Source organism: Tachyglossus aculeatus, chromosome 21 (assembly GCF_015852505.1).
Source record: "Tachyglossus aculeatus isolate mTacAcu1 chromosome 21, mTacAcu1.pri, whole genome shotgun sequence".
Classification (NCBI taxonomy): domain Eukaryota; kingdom Metazoa; phylum Chordata; class Mammalia; order Monotremata; family Tachyglossidae; genus Tachyglossus; species Tachyglossus aculeatus.
Window position 1 is genome coordinate 15751828 of NC_052086.1, and position 15400 is coordinate 15767227.

Sequence of the window (15400 nt, forward strand, 5' to 3'; positions counted from 1 at the left end):
TTCGCTTGTGTCATCTCATAGCTCTTCCTAATTATATAGAGTGGCCACTCTAATGTTTCATCCATATCTCCCGTGCTCCCTCCTAAGACACCTTGGAAAAGCTGGCTCCCTCACCATCCTAGCCTGGCACAAAAGTCACTTTGGGGCTTCAACCTTCAGGCAAATGCCTCTGTTTCCAGCTGCCTGAGACAGACGGCAGCCCCCTTACCACAATACCCTGAGAGGAAATGCTTCGGAAACTCTTAAAAAGACAGAAAGCTGTCCCATTTCTGTTCAAAGAGCTCAGCCCCCCCTCCCACAGGGAACATCTGTTCTTTTGATGAACCCAGCCCAAAGCTACAAACTGAGGGGACTGTGGTCTCGTCAACAGGAAGACAGTCAGTCTCCTATTTAAGACCTCCTTACTCTGCAAAGGACCCTAAACACCCAGGGTCCAGAATATCTGTTATTCATTTATTCATATCTACAGCTTATTCATTTATATTAATTGTTGGTCTTTCCACCTAGACTGTAAACTCCTTGTGGGCAGGGAATGTGTCTGTTCTATTGTTATATTGTACTCTCCCAAGAGCTAAAGAAGCAGCGTGGCTCGGTGGAAAGAGCACGGGCTTTGGAGTCAGAGGTCATGGGTTCAAATCCCAGCTCTGCCAATTGTCTGCTGTGTGACTTTGGGCAAGTCAGTTAACTTCTCTGTGCCTCAGTTACCTCATCTGTAAAATGGGGATTAAGACTGTGAGCCACCCATGGGACAACCTGATCACCTTGTAACCTCCCCAGCACTTAGAACAGTGTTTTGCACATAGTAATCGCTTAATAAATGCCATCATCATCATTATTATTATTATTAGAGTGCTCTGCACAAAGTAAGCACTCAGTAAATATGACTGACTGCCTGAATGACAGAATCATCCAGCTGGGTGGAACCTCAGTCAATTACTAGTATTTACTGAATGCTTACTGTGTGCAGTGCACTGTACTAAACGTTTGGAAGAGTACACTGTAACAGCGTTAGTTGACATGTTTCCTTCCCATGGGAGCTTGGTCTAGAAATCTTAAGCACTTTCCTGGTCCTTGTCCCTGTTTCTGGGACTGGGCAGGGCACTATTTCTTGTAGAACTGAGGAGGGCAAAGGCTGACTCAGGGCAGGTGGAGGGGAGGGAAGTTTGTGGCAGTGGTTGCGAGGAGAGGTGAATACTAATTATGGTACTTGTTAAGCGCTTATTATGTGCACTGTTCTAAGCACTGGGGTAGACACAAGTTAATCAGGTTGGACACAGTTCCCTGTCCCATGTGGGGCTCACATTCTTAATCCCCATTTTACAGATGCAGGAACTGAGGACCAGAGAAGTGAAGTGACTTGCCCAAGGTCACACAGCAAACATGTGGCAGAGCCAGGATTAGGTTACAGGTGATGGGCCACAGGGCTGAACCACAGGTTGGCCCAGGCCTGTCCACAACATCCCTTGGAGAGAGCCAAGACAATCAATCCATCAGTGGCATTTACTGAGCACTTACTGTGTGCAGAGCACTGTACTAAGCGCTTGGGAGAGTACAATATAACAGGAGTTGGTAGGCGCATTCCCAGCCCACAACCAGATTACAGAAAAAGAGGAGATGGACATTAAGAGACGGACATTAAGATAAATAAATTATGGATATAGACATAAGTGCTGTGGGCCTGTGGGCTTGGTGAATAAAGGGATCATATCAGGATGATGCAGAAAAGGAAATGACGTCTTAATCAGGGTAGGCCTCCTGAAGGAGATGTGCCTTCAATAAGACTTTGAAGAAGAAGAGAGAAATTGTCAGTTATGAAGAGAGAGGGAGGTGGTGGGCGAGAGTTTGGTGGTGAGATAGATGAGCTTGAGGTACAATGCTTAGGTTTCCAGTAGACAAGACCCTTAATCCCCACAGAGTGGCAAGAATAGGTGACCTAAAAAAGCCAGTGTTCACAAACTGCCAGGAGCTCAGTCCTGGGCCTGGGCCAAAGTAAATTGCCGTGTCCTATCTGTGGTTTTCCTTCTTGTCTTCCCCCAGAACATTAGGTTATTCATTTCACTGAGTAAGATTTCAAACAGTCAATAAATTGTATTTATTGAGCACTTACTATGCACAGAGCACTGTATTAAGCACTTAGGAGAGTACAGTATAATAGAATTAACAGACACGTTCCCTGCCCGTAACGAACTCATGATCTATAGAGTCCTCTCTCTCTATCCCATCCATCTGTCATAACTGCCTTTTCCTTAGTCCTGTTAACTAGAGAGAAGAAGCATGGCCTAGCAGATAGAGCAGGGGCCTGGAAATCAGAAGGACCTGGGTTCTAAATCTGGCTCCGCCACTTGCTTGCTATGTGACCTTGGGCAAGTCAGTTAACTTTTCTGTGCCTCAATTCCCTCATCTGTAAAATGGGAATTGACTGTGAGCCCCATGTAGGACAGGGACTGTGTCCAACCCAACTCAGTGGTTAGAGCATTGCACATAGTAAGCACTCCAGCGTGGCTCAGTGGAAAGAGCCCGGGCTTTGGAGTCATCGGTCATGGGTTCAAATCCCGGCTCTGCCAACTGTCAGCTGTGTGACTTTGGGCAAGTCACTTCACTTCTCTGAGCCTCAGTTAACCTCATCTGTCAAATGGGGATTAAAACTGTGAGCCCCCCGTGGGACAACTTGATCACTTTTTTGAAGCAGCATGGCTCAGTGGAAAGAGCCTGGGCTTTGGAGTCAGAGGTCATGGGTTCAAATCCTAGCTGCGCCAATTGTCAGCTGTGTGACTTTGGGCAAGTCACTTAACTTCTCTGTGCCTCAGTTACCTCATCTGTAAAATGGCGATTAAGACTGTGAGCTCCCTGTGGGACAACCTGATCGCCTTGTAACCTCCCCAGCGCTTAGAACAGTGCTTTGCACATAGTAAGCGCTTAATAAATGCCATCATCATCATCATCACTCAACAATTACCACAAGTATTATTATTATTCAAATTCAGGTCTCTACCCGCTGGACACTGGCCTTCCCAACCTCTCCTTCCTCTTCACTTGTACAAATTCTTAGTCAGTCTTGCAGCTCTCCTTCCCTCGGCCTTCGCGCCCAGCTGGAATGGTGCGCATTCAGGAGGGGGAACAACGCAGCAGCCAGCCTGAAATCACACCCGGTTTCTGGGGCATGACCTGAACAATTAGCACCCTTCCCCGGGCTCTAAAAATAGCTTCAGGGGAAATTCAGCCGAGCTCATGACTCAAAAATAGACTCCGAAACTCGATGACTTTGGAGGGAGCAGATTGAGAAGGAGGGTGAGACTAGCCCTGGCCAGTGGACCAGACAAATTGCCCTGACAAGAGACCTCTGGGCAGAGTTTTCGGGGAGGGGACTTCTAGAAAATGGCAGACAGAGCACGCAAATCATGCAGTGCATGACCAACCTCAAATCTAAAAGTGTGTCCATTTCATTTTACTCCAATTTGCATTGATTATGCTTATTTTATTTTGGCCAAGGTGGCTTAAATTTACTTTTTAATCCCATGTCATGCTATGCAAACTCACTGTGCCTTTCTGGTGCTTCCAACACTCTCGTTTTCTTATATGACACCATACCTGTGTCGTAGAAATAATAATAATAGCAATAATAAGTGTTAGTATAATAATAATAGTATTCATTAAGTGCTTGCTACATGTACTGAAGCTTTAGGGTAGAGACAAGGTAATCCTGTTGGACACAATATTTGTTCCATATGGGGCTCACAGTTTAAGTGGGAGGAAGAATAGGTGCTTGATGCCCATTTCACAGATGAGGAAACTGAGGCACAGATAAATCAAGGGACTTTTGCACAACAGGCGAATATCAGAGTTGGGATGAGAACCCAGGTCCTCTAACTTCCAGGCCCAAGCTCTTTCCCTTTGGTCCAAGCTGTTTCTCAAATATAGTCCAAGTCATGTTGTGTTCAAATAGCTTAGTGTGGCTCAGTGGAAAGAGTGCGGGCTTTGGAGTCAGAGGTCATGGGTTCAAATCCCAGCTCCGCCAATTGTCAGCTGGGTGACTTTGGGCAAGTCACTTCACTTCTCTGGGCCTCAGTTACCTCATCTGTAAAATGGGGATTAAGACTGTGAGCCCACCGCGGGACAACCTGATCACCTTGTAACCTCTCCAGCGCTTAGAACAGTGCTTTGCACGTAGTAAGCGCTTAATAAATGCCGTCATTATTATTAGTAGTAGTAGTATCCATACAGAAATGGAGCAGGGAACAAGAAATACAGGGCAGGGAGCAGGGGAAATTTGAGATCCTGCTCTGTCTCCCTGTCTAGACTGTAAACTCGCTGTGGGCAGGGAATAGGTCTGACAGCTCTGTTAAATTGTACTCTCCCACCCTTTTAGTACGGTGCTCTGCACGTAGTAAGTGCTCAATGAATACCATTAATGATGAGGAGGATGATGTTGAAGAGTGGGGTGGGATACCCTGGGGCAACAGGGAAGATTAATAGGGAGCAAATATAAGGCAACAACAAAAATAGTTGCTATGGCATCTGGTATCCTTATTTTCATTTCCTTCAATTGGGGGTGCAATAGAGAAGCTAGAGAAAACCTTTGGTATAAGCTCTATTTGTTTCTTTTGAGGGGTATGGCATGCAATGCCGCTCTTACTGTATATTTTACTTTAAGGTCTACTACTTACCCCTGGGACTGATGCCACCTTCAAAAGAAGCAGCGTGGCCTAATGGATAGTGCATGGGCCTGGGATTAAGAAGTACCCGGGTTCTAATCCCAGCTCTGCCTCCTGTCTGCTGTGTGACCATGGGCAAGCCACTTCACTTCTCTGGGACAGCAGCTTGAGGAAAACCTGCTGAAACCTGCAACACAGCAAAACTTAAAGTTCATTTCTTACTCCATAAACTATTTTTCCTCCTACTTGTCCACCCTTCCATCACCATCATCACTAGTTGTCTTCAGCATTTCAATAAATGCTGTTGTGGCCAGTCCTATTGCTGCACTTCAAGAGGTCCAGTGCCATGGGTGAGGATGTTCTGTGTTAGTGCTGGAGCAGTGTGGCTTAATGGAAAGAAAATGGGCTTGGGAGCCAGAGGTCGTGGGTTTGAATCCCAGCTCTGTCACTTGTCAGCTTTGTGACTTTGGGCAAGTCACTTAATTTCTCTGGGCCTCAGTTACCTCATCTGTAAAATGGGGATTAAGGCTGTGAGTCCCATGTGGGACATCCTGATAACTTGTATCTCCCCAAAGCTTAGAACAGTGCTTGACACATAGTAAGTGCTTAACAAATACCATCATCATCATCATTTTCTTGCCCTCTGCCTTGCAGGGGGTTTTCTTTTCTTTTTCAAATGGCCTTTCTTAAGCACTCACTAGGGGCCAGGCACTGTACTTGGCAGCAAAATAGATGCAATTGAATCAAATTGGACACAGCCAATATCCCACATGGGGCTCATAGACTGACTCTCCATTTTACAGATGAGGTAACTGAGGCCCAGAGAAGTGAAGTGACTTGCCCAAGGTCTCATAGCAGAAAAGTGGTGGAACCAGGACTAGAACCCAGATCCTTCTGGCCCCCAGGCCCATGCTTTTTCCACTAGGTCATGCTGCTGCTGCATGTTATGTCTTTATAAATCTCATTATTAACGATTGATTCCCAAGAGGATCGCACTGTAGAAATCACATCGTCTGATCTTCTCTTAGAGGAGAGTTACGCATTACAGTGGATTAAATTGTAACAAGCAAAATACCACATCCGGCACCCACTGGTGAAATGAGAGGACATGAAGTGGATGGACAAATGGGGCATGGTTGCAATGGTTTCCAGGGAAATTCTAGCTAGCACTTACGATCGGAGGGTTAAAAACGTCAATCCCTCTACATTTGTTCCCGTGTAGTAAATTGTTAGGTCCTAGCTGCATGCTCTTAATAATAATAATAATTCTTGTATTTGCTAAGCACTTACTATGTACCAGGCACTGTACTAAGCATAGGGAAGCAGCGTGGCTCAGCGGAAAGAGCCCGGGCTTTGGAGTCAGAGGTCACGGGTTCAAATCCCAGCTCTGCCACTTGTCACCTGTGTGGCTTTGGGCAAGTCACTTCACTTCTCTGGGCCTCACTTACCTCCTCTGTAAAATGGGGATTAAGACTGTGAGCCCCTCGTGGGACAACCTGGTCACCTCGTAAATTCCCCAGCGCTTAGAACAGTGCTTTGCACATAGTAAGCGCTTAATAAATGCCATCATCATCATCATCATCATCACTGGGGTGAATATAAGCAAATCAGGTTGGACAGAGTCCCTGCCTGACATGGGGCTCCAGTCTTAATCCCCATTGTAAAGGTGAGGTAACTGAGGCACAGAGAGGTTGAGTGACTTTCCCAGGGTCCCATAGCAGATAAGAGGAAGAGCTGGGATTAGAACCCAGGTCCTTTTGATTTCCAGGCCCATGCTGTAGCCACTAGGCCACACTCCTCTGAGTGAGCGACTGCAGGTTGGTGTGTGTCCCTGCTGTGAGGGTGGCCAGCCTCGGCCTCCCCATTTCACTGGGTTTTGGGGTCATTAGGGCTTTGGGAACTGCTCTCTTAGGTGGAGGATACTACATAGGTGTTCCCCACTGACCAGAAGAGGCTGGTTTTACCGGTCCTTACTGCAACACACAGGGCTTTGAAGGAGCTTGGCTGACCAGTGGAGGGCTTTGAATCAATCAATCAATCAATCATATTTATTGAGCACTTACTGTATGCAGAGCACTGTACTAAGCGCTTGGGAAGTACAAGTTGGCAACATATAGAGACGGTCCCTACCAAACAGTAGGCTCACAGGCTAGAAGAGGGAGACAGAGAACAAAACCAAACATATTAACAAAATAAAATACAGAGAACAAAACCAAACATATTAACAAAATAAAATAAAAAGAATAGATATGTGCAAGTAAAATAGAGTAATAAATATGTACAAACATATATACATATATACAGGTGCTGTGGGGAAGGGAAGGAGGTAAGGCGGGGGGATGGGGAGGGGGAGGAGGGGGAGAGGAAGGAGGGGGCTCAGTCTGGGAAGGCCTCCTGGAGGAGGTGATCTCTCAGTAGAGCCTTGAAGGGAGGAAGAGAGCTAGCTTGGCGGATGTGTGGAGGGAGGGCATTCCAGTGCAGGGGGAAGGCGTGGGCCGGAGGTCGATGGTGGGACAGGCGAGAACAAGGCACGTTGAGGAGATTAGCGGCAAAGGAGCGGAGGGTGCAGGCTGGGCTGGAGAAGGAGAGAAGGGAGGTGAAGTAGGAGGGGGCAAGGTGATGGACAGCCTTGAAGCCGAGGGTAAGGAGTTTCTGATTGCGCCAATCTTGTCTGGCCAATCCCCATCGCTCTCCATTCGCCTTTAAACCCAGGGCAACCATCTGAACCCCAATAACTACCTAGACTGTAAGCTCGCTGGGGCAGGGAACATGTCTAGCAACTCCTTCATACTGTACTCTCCCAATCTCTTAGTACAGAGCTCTGCACTCAGTAAGCGCTCAATAAATACAATTGATCAACTGAACTCCACCAAGCTGCCCTCCACACTTCAGTGTTGTCATTCTAGGCTCCCCAGAGTTGGGCTAATCCAGAGGCCACTTGGCTGGTGGACAGCAGACAGGGCCAGGGTGCCTTGAGGAGCCTCCTGAGCATTTGAATGGGGGAGGGAGTGGTTCTATGAGAGGCCCAAAAATAAATGGCCAGAACCACATTCCAGTTACCAGCTGTCCCCTGTGGGAATGAAAAATGTCTTATGAAGTCAGCTGGGTGACTCTGGGCAAGTCACGTCACTTTTCTGCGCCTCAGTTACCTCATCTGTAAAAAGGGGATTAAGACTGTGATCCCCCCGTGGGACAACCTGATCACCTTGTAACCTCCCCAGCGCTTAGAACAGTGCTTTGCACATAGTAAGCGCTTAATAAATACCAACATCATCATCATCAAGTGGCGTAGTGGATAGATAGCCCTGGAAGTCAGAAGAACCTGGGTTCTAATCCCGACTCTGCTACTCATCTGCTTTGTGACTTTGAGCAAGTCACTTAACTTCTCTGTGCCTCAGTTACCTCACCTGTATAATGGGGATTAAGACTGGAGCCCCATGTGGGACGAGGACCGTGTCCAACTTGATTTGCTTGTATCCACCTCAGTGCTTAGTACATTGCCTGCCAAAGAGTAAATGCTTAACAAATACCACAATTATTATTATTATTACTACTCACTTGGACTCTGTTTGCTCCTCCCTGGGTAGGTGGTATGCAGGGAGAATTTCCAGGCAGCTGGCCGAAGAAATCCTGCTGAAGCGAAATCACCTGGGAGCCTTCTTGATCCGAGAAAGCGAGAGCTCTCCAGGGGAATTCTCCGTCTCCGTGAAGTAAGCCATGATGCCCGTAATTCATTCCTGTGTCCCGGATGTCATTTGTCTGACTCTAGGCCTGTTCAGCCGGAGTCATCGTTCATTAGAGAGTGGGAAAATGGCTACAGCATCATATTTGTCTGTGTTGCCAAGTTGGATCTTTCCATTGCCTTCTAGAGAAATGCTAAGGTAACATCACTGAGTGGCAAATTAATCTGGGTAGCTGGAAGGAGATCAATTCAACTTGAAGGGATGAAGGATGGTGGAATTCCTTAGGTCTCTACAGGCTGGGACAACATACCTGGCGTCAGAACCTGTTGGGGCATGCATTGTGGGCAGGGAATGTGTCTGTTATATTGTTATATTGTACTCAAGCACTTAGTCTAGTGTTCTGCACACAGTAAAAGCTCAGTAAATACAATTGACTGACTGGGAAGCGGAGTGGATGTCACAGTCATCTCCATTCCAGGATCCTCCTCTGGGTCTGGGACTCCTGCTGGGAGAGAGAGCATTGCCTCAGGGAAGCAGGACAGAAATTCCGGTCTAGGAGGAGAGGCTCAAGATCTCCGCTCCCTGCCCCATTCCTGGAATGGAGCCCCCAGTATGGCCCCCCAAACTGGGGCTGCCTGGAAGACTGGAGATGGCAAAGAGGCCTCTGTCAACACCAAGCCCCAGAGACCACTACTACTACTTGGGCCCGGGCTCTGATGGGGGGTAGGGGTGGTCCTGGATGTCGCCGCGGACTACTTAGGCATGGGCCACTCTGCCTCAGCGGCTGCTCCCATGCCCACATGGCCATCGGGGCTCTAAAGGGTTCAAAACCCTTTCCTGGGCTGGCATCAACTGTGGCTGGCAGTGGGGAGGGGAAGGAGGGCCCTCAGAACAGGTAGCGGGCTTCGCCAAGGCAGCCACTCTGCCGGCTCCCACGGATGCTATTCTGGCCCCTTTGAAGGCCAGGGTGTTTAGCTTTGGTTATGATCAGAATTAGAATAATGCCATTCATTAAGTGCTTACTCTGTGCTTGGCATTGGGGAAGATACTGGATTATGAGATCAGTAGGTGCTAAGAGGTAGGGTACACAGGACCTCTAAAGGGCCTCTACAAAACTACCAGGCAGGTGTCCAGTGCGGTTCCTGGGGTTGATCTGTGTGGGGCAAAATCAATGCTGCTTTGGAAAAGAGTCTCCCATCCACCTGTTTCTTGGTGCAGACAGAAGCCACCTCGTTTACCAGCTGGTGAAAGGGGGATTTGTAATCGGTCTTTGGTTGTAAAGCTTTCCAGATTGTCCGAAATCTGTTTGTTTCCACCCTCGCGAATCGGGGCTTTTGGCCGTGAGGGTGGGAGCTGAGACCTGTCTCCTAATGGGTCCAGGAGCCCGCTCGGTTGACAGCTGGTGCCTGGAGGTGGCAGGGGCTTTGGGGCAGCTCCCTCAGTCCACTGTCGGTCAGCCCAGCCTGCCCCTTGGGACTGGCATGTGGCTCCGGGGAGCCGGGGCCTGGGAAAGCTGAGGGCACAGCCCGACGGGCAGGGAGGCGGACGTGCTGCAGTTCTGCTTCCTGGGGTGGGCTCCGGGGAGTGAACAGTGCTTAGCATCTCCAGAAAAGTTAACCGCATCTCCATGGTGCTTTCTGCACATGGAGAAGCAGCGTGGCTCAGCGGAAAAGAGCACGGGCTCTGGAGTCAGAGGTCATGGGTTCAACTCCCGGCTCCGCCAATTGTCAGCCGTGTGACTTTGGGCAAGTCACTTAACTTCTCTGTGCCTCAGTTACCTCATCTGTAAAATGGGGATTAAGACTGTGAGCCCCCCATGGGACAACCTGATCACCTTGTAACCTCCCCAGTCTTTAGAACAGTGCTTTGCACATATTAAGTGCTTAATAAATGCCATCGTTATTATTATTATGGGCTGGCCTGGATTTGCCTTTTACACCTAGGGGGCAAAGATGGGTAATTCCACAAGAAAAACACTCTCAGAACATTTACTGTCTCCAAGCCAACTTGTCCAGAGAACTACCAGCAGAAACACAGTCAGCTCTCAGGTCATGGCCCATCTGGTGCTGCCCTCTAAGAGGAAAATAGAAGCTAGTTTCCACGAAACAAGCACACTTCCCCCCCTTTAAAGCTCTACTGAAAGCTCACCTCCTCCAGGAGGCCTTCCCAGACTGAGCCCCCTTTTCCTCTGCTGCTCCTCCTCCCTCCCCATCACCCCAGTTCCCTCCCACTGCTCTACCCTCCTCCCCACCCCACAGCACTTATGTATATGTACATATTTATTATTATATTTATTTTATTAATGAGTGTATATATCTATAATTCTATTTATTTATATTGATGCTATTGATGCCTGTCTACTTGTTTTGTTTTACTGTCTGTCTCCCCCATTCTAGACTGTGAGCCCGTTGTTGAGTAGGGATTGTTTCTATTTGTTGCCGAATTGTACCTTCCAAGCACTTAGTACAGGGCGCCGCACACAGCAAGCGCTCAATAAATACGATTGAATGAACTGAATGCATGAATGAAAGCAGAGACTTTAAGGGACCCTGCTGGATTCTCTTTTTTTATGGTATTTGTTCAGCACTTACTATGTGGCAGGCACTGTACTAAGCGCTGGGGTAGATACAACCTAATCTGGTAGGACACAGTCCATGTCCCACTTGGGGCTCACAGTGTTATTCCTATTTTAGAGATGATTTAACAGAGGTACAGAGAAGTAAAGTGACTTGTCCAAGTCCGCACAGCAGACAAGTGGCTCACAGTATTATTCCCATTTTAGAGATGAGGTAACAGAGGTACAGAGAAGTAAAGTGACTTGTCCACATCCGCACAGCAGACAAGTGGCGGAGTGGGGATTAGAAGCAGCATGGCTCGGTGGAAAGAGCCCTGGCTTGGGAGTCAGAGGTCATGGGTTCTAATCCCGGCTCCGCCGCTTGTCAGCTGTGTGACTTTGGGCTTGTCTTTTAGACTGTGAGCCCACTGTTGGGTAGGGACTGTCTCTATATGTTGCCAACTTGTACTTCCCAAGCGCTTAGTACAGTGCTCTGCACACAGTAAGCGCTCAATAAATACGATTGATTGATTGACTGATGTCACTTCACTTCTCTGCGCCTCAGTTACCTCATCTGGAAAATGGAGATTACAACTGTGAGCCCCACGTGGGACAACCTGATTACCTTGTATTCCCCCCCCCAGCGCTTAGAACAGTGCTTGGCACATAGTAAGCGCTTAACAAATGCCATTATTATTATTATTAGAACAAGTGCTTCTGACTCTGAGGCCCATGCCCTATCCACTAAGCCATGCGGCTTCTCCAAGGCCAGGGGAGGATTTCCTGGTGGTTTTAGAGGAAGCCACATCTGGTCACCTAAAAGAACAACTAAAAGAAGTGCTTAATAAATGCCATTATTATTATTATTATTATGTTTGGCTTCGGCCCACCGCCATCCAATTGCTGTCAGGCTGGGGCAGGGGATGTGAGGACCTTAGAGAACAGCTGGTGTTTATTCAGTGTGGAGGCCTCCTGGTAAAACCAGCCTGCCACGAGTTTGCTCAGGAGGCAGCCTGGATCACCACAGGAAATAAGGCCCAGAGAGGAATGCTGTTTGCCTGGGCCTCTGGCCAAAAAGACAAGTCCCTACAGTAGCGACTAGACTGCAAGCTTGTTGTGGGCAGGGAACAGAACTACTAACTCTGTTATATTGTACTCTCCCAAGAGGAGTAAACACCCAATAGGCCTCAAGAAGCAGTGTTGCCCAGTGGATAGAGCACACACAGGGGAGTCAGAAGGATCTGGGTTCTAATACTGGCTCCTCCACTTGTCTGCTGTGTGATCTTGGACAAGTCACTTCGCTTCTCTGTGACTCCGTTTCCTCATTTGTAAAAATGGGGATTAAGACTGTGAGCTCCACATGGGACAACGTGATTACCTTTTATCCCCCCAGTGCTTAGAACAGTGCTTTGCACATAGTAAGCACTTAACAAATGTCATCATCATTATTATCATTATTATTATTATTAGCACTTAACAAATACCATAAAAAAAGTAACCTCCAACATTATCCAACCTCCAAGTAGGTTCTGGCCTGGCAGGAAGGCCCACCTAACTCCACCCATAATAATTTGTTTGACTACTTCCCATTGGACCACAGGATGAACACCAGTATCATCTCATGCTGAAACCCAGACGGGCGAAAACACGGAGAGGAATCCTGAGGCTCAAGTCAAATCCAAAGAATTGAGGTGGCTGCTCCTTGGAAAGGCCTAGAAATTTCCAAAACAGAGTCAACACAGAGGGCATGAAACTCTTTTTTTCCCCAGAGGTGCCGATTGCTTTACCTGGACCAGAGGACAGTGAGGCCCAGGGGTTCCAGATTGGTCTCCATTTGGGTTTTCCTGTGTCACTGCTGGCATCATTTTGGGTGGGTATGGTGCCCTGGGCAGTATTTTCTGGACCAGTGGGTGACCCTCAATAACATTTCATGGTTAATAATAATAATAATTGTGGTATCTGTTAAGTGCTTAGTAGGTGCCAGGCACTGTAATAATAATAATAATAATAATAATGGCATTTATTAAGTGCTTACTATGTGCAAAGCACCATTCTAAGCGCTGGGGGATACAAGGTGATCAGGTTGTCCCAGGGGGGCTCACACTCATAATTCCCATTTTACAGATGAGGTAACTGAGGCACAGAGAAGTTAAGTGACTCACCCAAAAACACAGCTGACAAGTGGCGGAGCTGGGATTTGAACCCATGACCTCTGCTCCAAAGCCCGTGCTCTTTCCACTGAGCCACACTGTTTCTCAATGAATGAACAGTGCCCAGTGCTTAGAAGAGTGCTTGGCACATAGTATGTGCTTAACAAATACCATCATCATCATTGCACCATCTACCATCATTACAGAAGCAGCGTGGCTCAGTGGAAAGAGCCTGGGCTTTGGAGTCAGAGGTCAAGGGTTCAAATCCCGGCTCTGCCAATTGTCAGCTGTGTGACTTTGGGTAAGTCACTTCACTTCTCTGTGCTTCAGTTCCCTCATCTGTAAAATGGGGATTAAGACTGTGAGCCCCCCCGTGGGACAACCTGATCACCTTGTATTCCCCCAGCGCTTAGAACAGTGCTTTGCACATAGTAAGCGCTTAACAAATACCATTATTATTATTGTTATTATTGTATTCTTCCAAGCACTTAGTACAGTGCTCTGCATACCGTAGCGCTCAATAAATACAGCCCCAACTGGGGATGTAGCAAAATCTCATTGGAGATGGGACCTGAGTTGAGCCCAGCCCTAGGCTGAAAGCCAAGGGGGCCATACACACAAATGATACAAGAAACAGAAAGATGTTCAGGCATTTGAGAAGCGGCTTCCTGTTTCTTATTGTACGGCTAATGATAACCGCCAGAGGAAGAGGGCACAGAGCCTCTTTCTGTGATGTGAGCAGAGCTTAAAAACAAACCTTACTTGTGCCCCGGACGATCTAGGTCTTTTTTATTCTATTATTTAGACGGACAACAATACAGCACTCTGTGGCTACAAAAGGCCAGCGTTCTGAATAGCTCTTCCCCACAACTGCGGCAGATAGGTCAGCGTCGTTCCCGGAGTTCGTCAGAATGGGCACTGAGTCCGGAGAGGACAGACGACTCCAAGTCCCTCAGCGAAGGATCGAGTTGGGCAGAGAATTGGCAGGCCCCTCTGATTCCAGTCCTCTGAGCTCCTCCTGTCTCTGGTTTCAGTCCCTGAACCTTTGTGAGAGGCAGGGCAGAGACGTCCAGTACAGAGGAAACGGCAGCACTCTTCCCTCTGGCCACCTTCATGTTTCCAGAAGCCCTGACTGTGTTTGGGGGCTTGTTTACTTTTTCATTTTTTTTTATTGGTATTTCTTAAGAGCATCCTATGTGCCAGGCACTGTCCTAAACCCTGCAGTAGATACAGGTTAATTAGGTTGGACACAGTCCATGTCAATCAGTCGGTCAATCGTATTTATCCTGTATATATCCTGTACATATACATCCTGTATATATGCATATATGTTTGTACATATTTATTACTCTATTTATTTATTTTATTTGTACATATCTATTCTATTTATTTTATTTTGTTGGTATGTTTGGTTTTGTTCTCTGTCTCCTCCTTTTAGACTGTAAGCCCACTGTTGGGTAGGGACTGTCTCTATATGTTGCCAATTTGTACTTCCCAAGCGCTTGGTACAGTGCTCTGCACATAGTAAGCGCTCAATAAATACGATTGATGATGATGATTTATTGAGCGCTTACTGTGTGCAGAGCACTGTACCAAGCACTTGAGAGAGTACAATGTAACAATAAACAGAGACATTCTGCCCACAGTTAGCATACATCTAGAAGGGGGAGACAGACCTTCACATAAATAAATAAAGTACAGATCGGAGCGTAATGCAATGTGGCTGGGAAGAGGGATGAATAAAGAGAGTGCATGGGGGCTCACAGTCTTCACCCCTATTTTACAGATGAGATAACGGAGTTACCAACAAGTGAAGTGACTTCCCCAAGGTCACACAGCTGACAAGTGGTGAGGCAGAATTGGAACCGGGTCTCCTGACTCTCAAGCCTGTGCTCCATCCAATAAGCCACACTGCAACCTGAAGGGCTTTAACTTGACAGAGGAGGGGCGAGTCCAGGAAAACCTGGGAGAGTGACAGGCTGTACCTAAAAAAGGGTAGAGGAAGTGAGAAGAAGACTTCATCATCATCATCATCAATCATATTTATTGAGCGCTTACTATGTGCAGAGCACTGCACTAAGAGCTTGGGAAGTACAAATTGGCAACATATAGAGACAGTCCCTACCCAACAGTGGGCTCACAGTCTAAAAGGGGGAGACAGAGAACAAAACCAAACATACTAACAAAATAAAATAAATAGAATAATGTACAAATAAAATAAATAAATAAATAAATGGAGTAAAAAAATATGTACAAACATATATACATATATACAGGTGCTGTGGGGACTTGTTTCGTGAAGAAAAAGCTTAGCTGAATACATAGGTTAAAGCCAGGCCTGGTTCCTCTAGACTAAATTCA

The 15400-nt window shown here is 47.2% G+C and overlaps 1 protein-coding gene across 3 annotated transcripts in view; it reads left to right on the forward strand.

Annotated features, from left to right (window-relative positions):
- Positions 1–15400, forward strand: part of LOC119942617 (GRB2 related adaptor protein) — a 115062-nt gene that overhangs the window by 21294 nt on the left and 78368 nt on the right. For all 3 annotated transcript variants that reach the window (XM_038763489.1, XM_038763486.1, XM_038763487.1), the window contains exon 3: positions 8240–8362. In XM_038763489.1, coding sequence (XP_038619417.1) covers positions 8240–8362 — 123 coding nt within the window. The remainder of the gene's footprint in view (positions 1–8239; positions 8363–15400) is intronic.